We start from the raw sequence: 15,741 nt of genomic DNA on the forward strand, positions 1-15,741 counted from the left end.
AGAACCACTAGTACACACACACGTAAATCGTTGTAAAATAAATGGGTCGAAGGAACGTTGGATTTGAATGTGTGAACATCAAGCTCACAATGAGTAAGAAGCTCCACCTGGGGCTCGACAACAACTCCCAAACCAAGCAGCAGCCTTTGCATTATTATTATTATTATTATTTAGTTTTTACACAAAGCAAGGAAATTAAAGCACAAAAATAAATAAAAAGGACAAAGCTGGCTCCAAATTCCAAACTCTGCTTGACTGAGTCAAGCCTTCAGTTTGTAATGTATCTACCACCATAGAGAACCTGAGTCTCTCTCACTCGCTCCGAGCCACTCAGTCGAGTTGTTTTAAAAAACTTCTTCATTCAGTCATTAGGTTTCCACCAGCCGAGCCACACACGCAGGCGCAGACACGCACTCTCTCTCCTTCCTTTTATGACTTAATAGAATTTTCTTCTCTCAACAAAAAAGAAAAAGAAATCTATCAGTCTCTTCTTGCTCGGCTTAGATCCGGCTTAGTTAGATCCACAGCCTTTCTTTCTTTCTTGATCTCCCTCCCTCCATTTTTCTCTCTCTATACTCTCTCTCTCTCTCCCGCTCCGTAACACCTGTCTCTTTCTAAGTTTCTCTTCTTCATTTACCATAAAAAAACCCTCCAAATCCCAGTGATTAATGGTACTCTAACTACCTCTCCCTACACTTATACCAAACAACACTGCTTTCTCTCTTGATTTCGAATTCTTTTTTTATTAATATATAATTTATGGGTTTTTTTCTTTTCTGTTTCAGATTTTTCTTGTTAGAATTGGAGAATTATTTGAGAGGAAGAGATGGATTTTGGGGTAAGAAAGAAGGATCAAGCTAAGCTGTAAAACTTTCTTCCTTTTCTTCTTCTTCTTCTTCTTTTGGTGAAAATCTCCCTTTCTGTTGTGTTTTGGGTTTCAGACACTATTTTCTGGTTGTTTTTTTTTGGCTTTCTGTGTTGATAAATAGTGTATGGTAAGTAGTAAGCAGGCTGTTGTGTTCGTCTAATTAGTGTGTGTATTGGATTGTTTCAGACAGGAAGTGTGAGTGGGAGAGCTGCTGCAAACCAAATGGAGTGGACTGTAAATAATGCGTTCAAAACATACAAAGGTAAACTCCAATTTCACATTTTAAGTTTGGTCCTTCGAATGGGATTGGATTTATTCTTTTTCTCGCATCCTGTTGCATTTTACCTGTAAAGCTCAAGGTTTTGTTTTGTGGGGTTCATTTTTTGTTTGTACTTCCAATGATGGATTTCTTGATTGCTAAGTTTTAATCCAATAATCGTGCTGTGATGTGGAAAACTGGGAATGGAACTGATTGGATATTGCTTGTGTATGTAACTCTAATTGTACTCAGCTGTTGCTTGTGGAGTAGATATGGATCATCCCAAATCAATGATGGAGGTGGCACTCATCCAAAATGTCGATCCAGTAGATATTGGGCTGGGATCTTCAGAAAAGGGAACTACCGTGGTTCCAACAAAAAGAAAGAAGACAATGACTTCAGTCTATCTTAAATTTTTTGAGACTGCTCCTGACGGAAAGAGTCGGCGGTGCAAGTTTTGTGGACAAAGCTATTCTATTGCAACTGCCACGGGTAGGACTCCTATGCTAGTTCCATTTCCTCTTCTTTTCTCTACAATTACTCACATGTTGTAACTTGTAAGTGTCTAAAATGAAATTGAGATCGAACACTGAAACTGCTGACCTGAGCTTTGTGCTGCATTATGAGTCTGTTGTCCCGAAATCATGTGGCTATGTTCTAAATTGAAGTCTCCAAATTGCTCTTTGTTTTACCTTCTTGTGTTCTATTTTCAGATGAATTTGAGCATGATATCATGACAAGAATTTCTGTGTGCATGTAATGGTCTTAATTTATTTGATGAAGGCAATTTGGGGAGGCACCTGAGTAATCGCCATCCAGGATATGATAAGTCCGGAGATTCAGTCACTAGTTCAGCACCACAGCCCATCACTGTGGTCAAGAAAGCTCAACAACAGGGGAAACAACAGATGGATTATGATCATCTAAATTGGTTGCTCGTTAAGTGGCTCATCTTAGCTTCTCTTCCTCCTTCAACCTTGGAAGAAAAGTGGTTGGCAAACTCATTTAAATTTCTAAACCCATCAATACAACTCTGGCCAGGTGAGCGGTACAAAGTAAAAATCCGTGAAGTTTTCAGGAGCATGCAGGAAGATGTGATGGCTACTTTGGAAAAGGTTTCGTCCAAGGTTTCAATTATTCTGGATTTCTGGAGCTCCTATGAGCAAATATTCTATATGAGCGTCACATGTCAGTGGATAGATGAAAACTGGTCCTTCCAACAAGTCCTTCTTGACATATGTCAAATACCTTACCCTTGTGGTGGTTCTGAGATTTATCATTCCCTGGAAAAGGTTCTCAAGATGTACAACATAGAGAGTAGAGTCCTCTCATGCACTCACGATAACAGTCAGAATGCTGTTCATGCATGCCATACTCTGAAGGAGGAGTTAGATGGTCAGAAACTGGGGATGTTCTGCTATATTCCTTGTGCTGCTCGCACCTTGAACTTGATTATAGAAGATGGATTAAGAGCCACCAAACCAGTAATATCTAAGGTCAGGGAGTTTGTGCTAGAGCTAAATTCATCAGCCAAGATGTCAGAGGATTTTATTCAACTAACAGCAACTTATCAGGAAGGCAGTTGGAAATTTCCACTTGAAACTTCAGCACGCTGGAGTGGTAATTACCAGATGCTTGATATTGTGTGCAAGGTAATTGCTCTCTCACCTGAGATCTCTAACATCTTAATTTGAGATAAAGTGAGAAAACATGAACTAGGGTTTTATTTATGATTGCAGGCTGGAAAGTCTATGGATGGTGTTATGAGAAAGTACGAGGAGACAATTGTTGGGAGGATGGCGCTGAGCACTGCAGAGAAGAATGCAGTTAGTATCGTGCATAAATATTTGGAACCCTTCTACAAAACCACAAACAACATTTGCACAAATAAGTTACTCACCATTGGGCTGGTTCTCTTCTTCATGGATCACATCTCTGAGATGATTACCCTATGCAGAGATTCCCGTCACAGCTCAGATTGGCTAAAAAATGCTGCTGAAGACATGGCAACAAAGTCTAGGAGTTACACCACACAGGTTGGCAACATATTCATCTTCATGACAGCAATTCTGGATCCCCGAATCAAATGTGAGCTCATCCCTGAGAGCCTAAGCTCAGGAAACTATCTGGAGGAAGCCAGAACTCTATTCATAAGAAATTACTCCAACAGCCATTTTTCATCCATGACAAGTGGGTATGGCGCTCAAGAGATTGAAGATGGTGGGGGTGTTTCCTTTGCAGAGGAAATTGCTAGGAAGAAGCGAAGAGTGAGCTTGAGCAATGCAACCGACGAGCTAACTCAGTACCTGTCAGAGCCTCCCGCTCCAATACCAACAGATGTCCTGGAGTGGTGGAAGGTCAACAGCACGCGCTATCCACGTCTTTCAGTGATGGCCCGGGATTTCCTGGCTGTGCAGCCGACCTCAGTGGCGCCTGAAGATCTGTTTTGCAGTAAAGGTGATGAAATTGACAAGCAACGATTTTGTATGCCACATGATAGCACACAGGCGATTCTTTGTATCAGGTCATGGATGCAGGGAGGGATCAAGTTGAAGTGCAAGTCAGATGAGATAGACTACGAGAGATTGATGGAAATGGCAGGTGCTACAACAGCAGAAAACACTGCCGGCCTGGACAAGAAACAAAGATGATAAAAGACACGTCAATGAATGAGAATACAGGATGTAATTTTGGTGTAATTTAGTTTATGGAAGCAGAGTGCACTTACTGCCTATAGTTTAGGTTATCTCCTGCATAGTCCATTTGTAATTTAGGTGCCTGTTAACTCACAAGACGAACTGGACGCTCAGATTTTTTTTATAACCTCTGTTGTATCTATCAATGCTATGCATGTGCGGTTCGGAATCCCTGAGAATGCTAACCAGAGACGAACAAATTATGGCATCCTTGTTTAGCTGTAGTGGATCGATCAAATCTCATGGTCCATTACCATGTCTGGTTTTGTGATTTCTAAAATTGTAATATGATGAACGGTTATGATTGTAATGACTAATTGGATTACATTGCATAATGAATGGTTATAATTGTAGTGACTAATGATTTGCCATGCCCGGAATCTTCAATTCCGAAGACTATATTTATAGAAAAGCACTTTGCCTGCTTTTAAGCAAAAGGTCTGTTTTATTGGGCCGTAATTTCTAAGACGATGCACATTACTCTCAAGCTCTTTCACCAATATGGAAAGCAAACCACCTCCATGTCCAGAGCTCAGGTGGGGCAAAAGTTGCACCGTTCTCTTGTCTGATTTGCTAATAACAAATTTAAACAAAACTTATGTTTGGCAACGTATAGAATCATATCATTTTGATGTGAAGAATATGATTAGAAGAGGCTCCCAACCAGGTATAATAAAATTCAAAGTCCTGTTATTCCATGCAGGGGATCCGCTATAAAGGATCCTTAACCGAAGCAAGGCTTTTTCCGTATTACTGTATCCACAGGTGCTCCCTCCCATACTCGCGCACAATGACAGGCACACTTGTGGGTGGGATCTGCAGATAGCAATATGATTATAGACACAACCATCAGGAAGGAATCTCAAGCACCGTAAACAGTGGGTTAATACAAAAGGCAGCATCCATCACAACAGAGCAGCATGCACTAAAATATAATTTTTTTTTTTAAAAAAAAGCCAGGTAGGTGCAGAAATACCAGAGAACAGAGAAAATATAGATTAAATTATTCAACCAGCTAAATTAAACTTGAACATTCGTGGAAAATAAGAAGCAATAGTTGAATCACCATACAGAACAATAAGGTTTAAACATGTACATCTTGCATCTCCAGAAATTAATTCCTTCATGTTTTTGACTAGTTCACGTGCTGGATATGGTAATTAGTGAGTTGCCTATAGCAAAATTATCAAGTTCCAAATCGCATAATTATATTTGCATTGCACTGTAGTAGTTAGTACTTGACGACAGGGGTGTTTAGGATTGTGGCTGGACCATGCTTTTGAAAATTTTTGATTTTTTCTAGCTTTAAATTAGTTTTCTTTTTTGTATGTTTTTAAATTGTTTTGATGTGCTGATATCAAACACGAGTTTTAAAAAATAAAATAAAAAACATTATTTTAATTATTTATAAGTGAGAAACACTTTGAAAAGCAACTTCTACCACAATCCTAAACACGCATTGCATTTAACTTCTACTACTACTACACTGTAGTAGTTGGTCTCAATATTTTGTGTATTGTTTTACTACAACTATGCAGTTAAGTGTATTACATTATTGAAATGGAGTTGATATACAAAGAGTTGAGTGTATTATTTAGGTGGGATAATACTAGCATTAACTAATCATTTGTAAAGATTCATTAAACAAAACTGCAACACAGAATCCTGCAAAACAATCAAGTATTTTGAGACACCATGACTTACCATCCCATAATCAGTGATGATCATTGAGACATATTCCGAAGGAGTGGCATCATACCTGTCACAGTACAAGATCAAGATAGTATTTAGAAAATGTTTTTTTTCTGCTTTCTTAGGTTGTAAGGCATCTGGAAGCTTACATCAAATTTAGAAGCTGCAGATTGTCCTTATTGGTCAGATCATCCAGGAAATTAATATCCTTTCTTCCAGGAACCTTTGAAATAGCATCTGGATCACCTGCAGGCAACATGAAAAATGCTCCTTTATTTTCCTCTCGTAATCAAAGAACATACATGTAATCAAGGGATAAAGCACTATGAACTGATCTTGCAAGGAAACAAACAAACCTAATTCATTTGAACAGATTGAATCAAGCAGTACTCTTTCATGAAATTTATAGGCTTCACAGCATATTAAGACTGGAACATGGAATGCATGAGCAACCATAGCAACGCATGCAGTCCCAACCCGCGAATACACAGTTCCATTAGATAATACTGAGGAAGAGCCCAAGAAAACTCGAGTAACGTCATGCATGATATAAGAAACAGCATTTATGTGAGTATATGTACACCTCAGTCCCTTTCCCACCAGTCTACGGAGTAGGGCTTGGCCCTCAAGTTTCGGATGAGAGTCCACTATAACAACATGGAACTGTTTCCCAAGCTCATGGGCATATAACAGAATCATCTCAACGACACATGATGATCCATATGTGAGAAGAACATCCCCATCCGTGATCTTGGTGACAGCATGCCTAATTATAACATTGTCAGCAAGTACTATCTTCTCATTTATGAAACGATCAATATCTGCACAAAGGGAGGCTTTTGCTTCTGATTCAGAAACAGTTAAAGGCAACTTCGCAATCCGACTCTTGAGAAACCTAATTGCATTTCCCATGCTCATAGAAAATGGTCGGCATTCTATAAAAAAGGAAACAAAACTACTGATTTTTGCAGTTAAGTCTCTAGTTAGAGATTTCTCAGGTGGTGTGGAATAGTCTTTAATGACTTCCTGAAATGCCTGAAGCATTGCAATACATCGAGCATTACCTCCAGAGATATCTCCGGCCAAATACTGTAGGCCAACCTGACAAAAGGTCATAGCTACATCAATAAACAAGAGGTACACCAATGCCATAAATCAGTGTGCAACCAATGTATAAGTGTTTGCATATGTGTGTGTGTGTGTACCTGCTTTTGCATGCTTGGGGTCTTCCCTTGAACAGTACAATCTAGACAATCCATCCATCCCTCGTGATAAATTTAGTTTTCCAAAAATTTAAATGATATCACCAATGTAATTTCGTTTTCACAGCTCTTTACCACAAGTTCAGTTTACAAGAGAAAATTAAATTTGCGTACCAAAGTTGCAAGGGCATACAAACACATATCAGTCTATAGGAGCATGTTCAACATGTTGCAAGTGCATTCATGATTTTCATTAACAATTTATTTGAGAAACTAGATAAAAATTGATTAACATGGATAATGATTTATGTTCAATGGTTTGAACAAATTCCTGCATTAATGTATAAAGTCATTATCCAAACGAAGTAGCACCTTGTAAACAGCTGGATGCATAGGATCAAGTTGGAAAAATTTCGACTCAAGATCAGGAAGCTGAGTTCCATGTTCATACTGCGGTAAGTGTCGAAACAACTCAACCCTATTCCTAGCTTCACTTTGATTGACCACTGCACGCTTTTTAGCCTTTTCCACACGACTTCTGTCATCAAATTGCATTCGTGGTGCAGGGATATCTTTCCTCCTCTCTTTTTCCATAGAGCGTTCACCTCCTTTCCTATCAGAAGCTGCAATTGAAGATGCAGGTGGTGGAGCATCTTTCTTCTGCACTGGCTGCTGCTTCACAGGTTTACTAGTAGATACTGCCTCAGACACAGTCATAGCTAAACAAAAAAAGACGAATTATGAACAGTGAGACACGAAATTGATTGCATAAATTCTACTCTTCATTAAGCATGTTAAAATGAACACATTTTTTTTAGCTTCTGTATTATTCAAAACTTTCAACCCATTTTGGGATTAAAACAAATATATATATATATATATATATATATATATATATATATATATATATATATAACAAAAACCTTTAGCAGCAGCTTTTGCAGCACGTTGAGCGTCCTGCAAGGCACGCCGTTCAGCTTTTGTTGTTTTCTCTTTCGATGGTTTTGTACTCGAAGAAGAAGAAAGCCCTTTATTTAGGTGAGGTTCCACAACAGCAGAAGCTCCACTTTTCTCCTCTGCAACAATATTTTTTAATTTATTATTAAAAATCCAAACTATAATAATAATAGTAGTAGTAGTAGTAACGGCAGGTGGCAAAGGTAGTTGCAATTTACCTTTGGGTTGAGCAACAACAGGTTTTTTAACTTGATGAAATCCCATAGTCTCTGATGACTTAACCGACGTCAAGTCAAACCCGCCGCTAAAACTCGAAGCGAATTTCGCCGAATTATTCCTCCGAAACCAACCAGCAGACGACTCCTCCGAGAACTCTCCATCTCCAATCACTCGACTCGACGGGGAAGCCAGCGGAGGCGACGCGCCGAGGAGCGATTCCGATGGATTGTAGCTCCCGACTACCGCCACGTGGTGGCTGCGGATAGGGCGGCGGAAGGCGGAGGGTTCGGGGACGGGGAGAGGTGAGGTTGCGCGGTGAGCGAGGTTATCGGAAAGGTGACGTGGCGGAGGGATCATTACGGGTGATAAGGAGTTGCTTGCGGGAGAGTTGGAGAGAGGTGGTGAGCTCGAACCAGGAGGGAAGGACTGAGTCCGGCTCGGCTGAGCAGGCGGCGCGTTGGGAGTGAAGAATCCAACTTGCCGTACCCTGGGGACAGTGGTGATGGGTCTACGCGCGTCCATTGTGCGTGGATTAGAATTGGCGAAGCTATCTTAATGGTGAAACATTGGAGATTTTCGAGTTTCGTTGGTTTGATTGATTAATTTTAGTAAAGTAGTTTTAGGGTTTTTGCAGAAAAGAGCATTTTGCTAAAGGGGAAATGAAGAAGAAACTGCCGGCTCCCTTTTGGAAAAATATAAATAAGTATTCCAATTATATAAATAATATCAACTAAGTATCTATAGATTAAAATAGTGTGGAATTATCCTAAAACTATTAGATTTTAATCAATTTCATTCTCCATTAAAAGCAATCAGCAGCTTTTACTTCCCGTATATTCTTTTGAATGTGAAGGAAACTAGGATCAAAATTAGAATGGTTTCAAAAGAAGCAGCCTCGAGATCAACTGATTCGTCAGATCATAGCTTAATAACATTATTATGCACATCAATGTTTTAATGATTCTTTAAAAATAATTTTAGCATGTTTGATTCTGTTAGTCATGCTTTCTTTTTATTTTTATTTTTATTTTCTTAACAATAACTTCCTTCGCCCTAGATGCAATAAACTTCCTCCTTTTCAATATTTTCATGGTATTAATAGAACAATGAAAGTAATGCAATGTTAAAAAGATATAGAACATGATGTGGGAAAAAGATTCATTAATGATACTGCTCATATATGTTCTAAAATCATTATAATTATAATTATATAAAAAATATTAAAATGCATGGGGTTTTCGTTGTAGCTCCACGCATGTACACACAGGGACAAAGCATCATGGATTTATAGTGCTCTGTTTTTTTTTTTTTTTTTTTTTCATTTTTGTTGTTGAACCTTTTTCTCTTCAATTGCATCCTTTGTAATCAAATTAATGACCAGTTCCTTATAATTTGTTATATAAAGTCATAATTAAAAGACAGGGGCCAAAGTGTAAGACATGAAAAAATAACATGATCATTAAAAAATTCATATGAAAATGTTCTTTTTGGTCCCTTTATTTTCTATTTGCTCCTGTTACAACCATTTAGTTTTGTAGAAGTTTTGGAATAGTCACACGGGCATTGTCGTGAGCATAATTGCCATCGTAACCATAAGCATAACCGCTGGCTTAGCTATTGGCATGTCGTTGGTGTAGTTGCCACGGTGTTTGAGTTTCATCATCCATAAAAATAGCTTTAGAAAAATAGGAAAGAACTGAATTTTTATTCATTTTTCACATACGGTGTCAATGATGAGGTTGGCAAAAAATTCATTGGAGAAAGATTGAAGACACTTTCCATTGGCTAATAAAACTAAACTTGAAGGACTTGATTAACCCACACCTGCAAGAAAAACACTATAATACTTATGTCAACATAGTATTTATACAAGTAACGTGGAGAATAAATGTTATTCTTTAGACTTAAATATTCTATAAGCCTTGTTCAAGTCTTGTATTAGATTTGTGTGTAGTCTTGCATTGTTTGGATAGATGAGCTTTTTTTTTGCTCTCAGATAGATCTGTTTATATAAATTTTCTTGATGATGAATATTTTAAGAAATAGCTAAGATATCTTATATAAATATCTAAGTTATACTCAAACGATTTAATGCCAACAGAGTTAGAGTTTTGGTTTAATAAAACATTTCTTTTTTACATTAATTTTTTTTTGTATGAACTGCACCATATCGTAGGCCATTTATAAACTATTAAAAAATGGTTGGGGTAGTGAATTCATTGTGTACATAGACTAAGTGTATTGTGGATATGAATAATGTAATTACTATTTTAACCTTCCTAAAAAACTCATTTGCATAGCTTTGGGGGACAATATTTTAATTTTGCAAGGACCAATCGGTCATTATAATATTGATTGGTTCAAAGAGGTCTTTTAACTCTTTTTTTTTGGTACAATATAATGACAGGAACACCTTTGAAATCAAAATAAATAGGGCTAATTCATCTTTTTGCTTAAAAAAACATAATAAATTTTCTTGGTTACCCCTTGAATTAGAAATTTGTAAACTTGAGTCTAAGGGCTTATTCATCCTTTTATAATTATCGGATCAAGACATAGGCAATCCTAATACTCCGACGACTAATTAAAAAATAATTGTTTTATGATTTTTGGTATTTTGATCAAATTCTAATAGATAATTATAAACTAGTTATAATAAAACATTTGATTTTGTTTTTAGAAAATATGCATGAAAAGCCTTTAGAATTTGGTCATATGCACGAAAATGAAATATTTTTTTTATGTTTTTGAAATGAGAAAATGTTTTTTTTTTTTTTTGAAATTTCAGAGAAAATCAAGTATTTTTAATAGCATGTTTGTATCTTACAATGCAAGTCTATAATCCGATATGTTTTGAAAAAAAAATATATTTTTATGTTTTCTAGAATAAAGGAAATGTTAATGCATTTTTGAAATATTTTCAAAATTTTAGAGAAAAATCAGGTATTTTTCTATATCTTATATTGTAAGTCTACAATCCGATATTAGGCAAAAACTATTGGAAAAACACGCGAGGGACCCACAAATGATTTCAAAATGGTCTTTGAATGTTTTCAAAGTTTTTTTTTTGAAATTTCTAAGGGTCTATTTGGCTATACACACAAGCACGTCCTTAGAATCAGTGGCATTAAAAATACTTTAAGGGTGTGTTTAGAAAACACTTCATAAGAAACCAAACAAGGTCTTATTTTTTAAGGAAAAAAAAAGTGGGCCAAACATGCCCTTAAATCTAAGTTGAGCTTGGCCCAGCCCAACCCGATTTGTTGGGCTAATAAATGGCCTAACATGTTTTTTTTTTTTTTTTTTTTTTTTTTTTAATGATGTGAGTTGAAATGAAGTCTAGCCCATGCTTTTGCCACCATTGGCTTGCCATAGTGGTGGCTTAAAAAGAAGATTTGCTAGTAACATGCTTGTTACTGACATGTTTTATTCCCATTTTTTCTTAAGCTTTTACACAATCAAGATGAGAGAATGATGTTACTTGGACGAGGTTGGCTAGTTATTGGTGGCACCGCCAGTGCTAGTGGTGGCTCCTGGTAGTTGTTGGAGGTGGAGAAAGGTGGTGTTTATATGGCTGATTTTTTTGCTCTTTTTTTTCTCCTCATTTCTCTTTTTATTTTTTTTCTTCATAAAATTCATCTCTATTTATAAGAGATGAAATAGGGAAATCTAGTATTTATTGGGAATGAATCTTGGCCTTTGATTCAAACATGAATAATCCTAACCGTTGGCTAAAAGTCACTGTCACGAGTTGCAAATGCTAGTTAAGTCAACCTTTTTAGGTCAACTTTGCTGTGAGTTCAGGGCTTCCAAGGAACAATTTTTTTGTTTAGGTTTGGGTGCAATGACAAGTCACGAGGGTGGCATCTTTTTTTTTTTTTTTTTTTCTTATATAGTGAAGTATAAGAGAGAATAAAGAATTGAAATGTGACATCAGAGCTACTATTTTTGGTGTTGAAGATTGAAGATAATGAGTAGTGGCCAGACAATGCGTCGTCTAGTTTTTATATTTTTGACTTGGCGTTGACCAAAACAATGTTGTCTTGAACTAAAACATGTTGGTTTGCTCAAAACATAGCCAAAACACATTGTTTCATTTAACTTTATGGTGTTTTGGCTTGAATTAAGTCATTAATCCTTTTTTTTATTTTAGCCCTTTAATTTTCTAATTTATTCAATTACGGCCTTAATTGAATTCTAATTTTAATAATCAATTCAATATCACCTCTATAAAGCTTCAAAAACTCCCCCTAATTTAAGGAATTTTTTCAACTTAGTCTTTGGTCTTGAGTATTTTCAATTTTATTTCTAATTGACCTTCAAATTTCTAATTTTTTTCAATTTTACTCCTATTTTCAATTGAATTGGGTTTCTAAATTTGTGAACTTTTTGAAAAATAGTCCTTGGTTTTGAATTTTTTTAATTTAGCCTTTAATTAACCCCTAAACTTTGTTTTTCTTTTAATGCTGTCTCTGATTTCACCTAATTGAGCTTGTAAAAAAAATTAATCTGGTTATTTAAGATTTCAATATTCTTAATTAAACCCAAATTAAGTTTCTAAATTTAATCTCACTTTTTAAAAGTATAATTAAGTCATTTCACCTAATGAAATTTTTTAATTTGATCTAAATTAATTTGTAAACTTAATTAAACCTTTAATTAGGTCCATGATTAAATCAAACTATCCTATTAAAAATCTAATGAAATTCTTAGACTTATTTTTATGCATATTCATCCAATAATTATTTTATTTGACCTTGAATTTGCATTGTCTTTTTTGTCTTGAATATAATGGGGTATAATTGAGCTTCTAATTTTGTCCAAAACTCCAGCTTGGTTCCTTTATTCATTTGAAACCCTTCTTAGTCTACTCTTTCCAAGTTGTCAATATTTTTTTATTTGTTTTGTTTTGAATTTCAAAAGAAAAGGATAATTTTTGGGAAAACTTAAAAATTAGGTTATGAAATTATCTTCTTATTTTTTTTAGATATTTGATTCAATCATTTTGCTTTTGATTATAAGATTTTTGTTATGATTCCATTTGTAAACTTTAATTTTTTTTTTTTACTTCACCTGTAACATTCCCATTTTCAGGATCTAAAATTTATGAGTATTTTTTTTTTTTTGCATACTTATTTAAGGTTTATTGAAATTTTAACAAAGTCTTCTCTATATCAGACAGGTTTTAAGTTATCGATAATTTATCCTGCACATATTCTATGCTCATTCTGTAATTATAACATATTCATATTGCATCACAACCACAATCCTGCTAGTCATAAGCATAATAGTTCACATATTCATTTTTCCTTCTCATTCACAAGCATGTACAAAATGGTAGTTAAACATGGATAAACAACGTTAATATTACAAGCATAAAATAGTAAGAATCTTAAGTCTTTATGATTAATATAAAGAGATACTAATAAAATTCGAGTCATATAATTACTTAAGACAAAATACATTGACATTTATTTAATTCATAATTCATACAAAAGGAATTAGAAACATGAATTCCCTAATTCATACAAAAGGAACTAGAAATCTAGGACGCCTAGCGTGAATGAAAGGACCTGCAATATCAAATTATGAAAATAATTATATTAAAAGTAAAAATACAGGCATAGTTGTCTTGGAAACCCGTACTTAAATTTTCATTTACTATATTTAGAGCCTATCATTTCATAACCCACTTATGGGTTTTCTTTTACGGTTATTATCTATCATTCTTTATAGGGTACACCGATCTTACTACCCTATCCCAAATTCAGGGAGGTTATTATCGACACTAATAATTCCTATTAGTGTCATTAGTCGCTCTTACCCGGACCAACCAATTAATTCCTTGGTAATGTCGACATCAATTTACTAGTTGATGTCATTAACTATTTTCAACTCGAAATAGTCAATCAATTATTTTCTACCTCACCTTGGAGATTTTTTCAGTAATGCCCATGCTAAGGTCTCTTAACATCATTAGCTTTCTTCTTGGAAAACTAATCAAATTATCCTGGGTTTGCTTATATCGATATTGTCTGTCAGTATTATTAATTATTCTTAACCCGAATAGTTAATGAAGTTCAACATTCATTATATTTTCATCAAGATCATGTCGATGTTAGTAAATCTTGCTAACATCATTAACCGCCTATATTCAGGATCAACTAATCAAGTTCAAAGGTGGTTGTTTTGGATTCATCATTATAGTTCATTATTTGAAATCGAAGTCTATAAGTCCACAACCAAAATCAGATTTCAATCCATGTTCATTTCATCATATCTTTCCTTTATTTAACTTTATTTGCAAGTGCTAAATTCCAAAATAAAATAAAATATTAGTTTCAGTCTTAACCAAGGAGAGTATATGTGTGAAACACCTACCTACCACCGATGCTCGATTTGCACTCGCTTACTGTTGTTGTACTCCTCCCATGGTTCCTCCTGAATCCACAAGTACACCACATTAGTTTATGTTCAATTTACATTTTGCAAATAACAAAACAACAACAACAACATTTACTTTTTGCGTTCTGTTATCTTAAATCATTATGCATATTATCAAATTCATTTTAAAATGTGATTTATTCCCTTTCAGTGTTAAGGTACGATGTTATAAAATTTTGGTGGGAAGGAAACTGGGTTTTGGCAATATCGCGACTAAACTTCCTTATTTTATCAATCTTGCCGAATCTGCTTGCAAAGGCAGCAACTCGAACTTTCCTCATACATTTACTTATATCTGTAGTTCTAGAGCTTCAAAAAAGTGAGGTCAGATTTGTTGGAAAACTAACGTCCCTGACTACAATTTCTATGAGTTGTTTCCAAAATTTTATCGTTTTGAGGCTCGAATATCTTCTAGAATGAGGGTGATGAATCTACCTAGATTTCGTCGATGATTCCTTAGTGAGTTTTTCACCAACCTACCTTCTTTTTTTCTTCCACGACATTTATTTTCTACACTTTCCTACATTTTATGATTTCTCCTATGTCAAAATCATGAGCTATAGCCATGGTTAATAATTTCATCTTCGCTTCACATAACATGCATCAAACTTGTGAAGTCTCCTATTGTCAATGTTTTTCACATTTTTCCCTATTAGTGAGCTTTCCACTATAATTAATTCATGTATCAAGGTCATATAATACACCATAATTCTTCTTACCTACTCTTGGCTGAACTTGGCTTAAAGGAACTAAGGGTTCCCTTTTTCTTTCTAGTCAATTTTTTTCTTGCTTCATTCACCCATTATTCACATCATATACATACTATAAGTGTTTATCAACACAAATTTCAGAATTCTCTTCTTCCCCCGTTCAATCTTCACATGGCTAGCCACTCAAACCTTTAAGTTAATAATTTTTCTTTAATAATTTGGTATGTTTTTCATATTCAGAACATCTTATGTTAGCTCAACTAACTTCATTCTAACAATTTCTGCACTTCCCCTAATTTTTCACTCAAAAACCTTAATTTATAAAATCTAAAATTGATGCATAATTCCTAATTAATTGTTAAAGTGTTTTTCTCCATCAACATACTCAAGTTTGCTTTGATTATTTTTTTTCTTTTTTTTTTTAAATTTTCTTTGTGACATGCTCGGTTATATATATATATATATCATAATCACTTTTTTTTTCTTGGTTCAATACATTTAATGTAGTTAGATAAGAAAAGTTTATTTAGCCCAACTAAATTTATGATCGAAATCACAATCACAACTTTTTCTCACTTTTATAATACACATTTGCAGTCTCTTAACATTTATTTTTTAAAGCTAAGATTTTTTTTCCGGCATGCGGCCTCGCACGGATCATGGACTAGTACAATCTATATACAAATGATCTAAA

At 35.0% G+C, this 15,741-nt stretch overlaps 2 protein-coding genes across 5 annotated transcripts; one reads left to right on the forward strand and one right to left on the reverse strand.

Annotated features, from left to right (window-relative positions):
• Positions 1-360: 360 nt before the first annotated feature.
• On the forward strand, positions 361-3,950 carry LOC118030214 (zinc finger BED domain-containing protein DAYSLEEPER). 4 transcript variants are annotated; one of them, XM_035034226.2, is made up of 6 exons: positions 361-671; positions 786-864; positions 1,055-1,130; positions 1,380-1,619; positions 1,911-2,779; positions 2,867-3,950. In XM_035034226.2, exons 3-6 carry the CDS (start codon positions 1,091-1,093, stop codon positions 3,776-3,778), a joined length of 2,061 nt encoding a protein of 686 aa, XP_034890117.1. In that variant the 5' UTR covers positions 361-671; positions 786-864; positions 1,055-1,090; the 3' UTR covers positions 3,779-3,950. The 4 variants fall into 4 exon arrangements, with proteins under 4 accessions (XP_034890117.1, XP_034890118.1, XP_034890114.1 ...); XM_035034227.2 differs by having other exon boundaries at positions 1,398-1,619; XM_035034223.2 differs by having other exon boundaries at positions 786-838.
• Positions 3,951-4,187: 237 nt separating this feature from the next.
• Positions 4,188-8,578, reverse strand: LOC118030215 (uncharacterized). Its single transcript, XM_035034228.2, has 7 exons — positions 7,893-8,578; positions 7,641-7,793; positions 7,090-7,436; positions 5,872-6,616; positions 5,665-5,761; positions 5,528-5,582; positions 4,188-4,639 (listed from the first exon to the last, which is right to left on the reverse strand). The coding sequence occupies exons 1-7, from the start codon at positions 8,413-8,415 to the stop codon at positions 4,574-4,576; spliced, it is 1,986 nt and encodes a 661-aa protein (XP_034890119.1). The 5' UTR covers positions 8,416-8,578; the 3' UTR covers positions 4,188-4,573.
• Between the last annotated feature and the right edge of the window lie 7,163 nt (positions 8,579-15,741).

The sequence above is a fragment of the Populus alba genome, chromosome 12 (assembly GCF_005239225.2).
Source record: "Populus alba chromosome 12, ASM523922v2, whole genome shotgun sequence".
In the NCBI taxonomy this organism is placed as follows: domain Eukaryota; kingdom Viridiplantae; phylum Streptophyta; class Magnoliopsida; order Malpighiales; family Salicaceae; genus Populus; species Populus alba.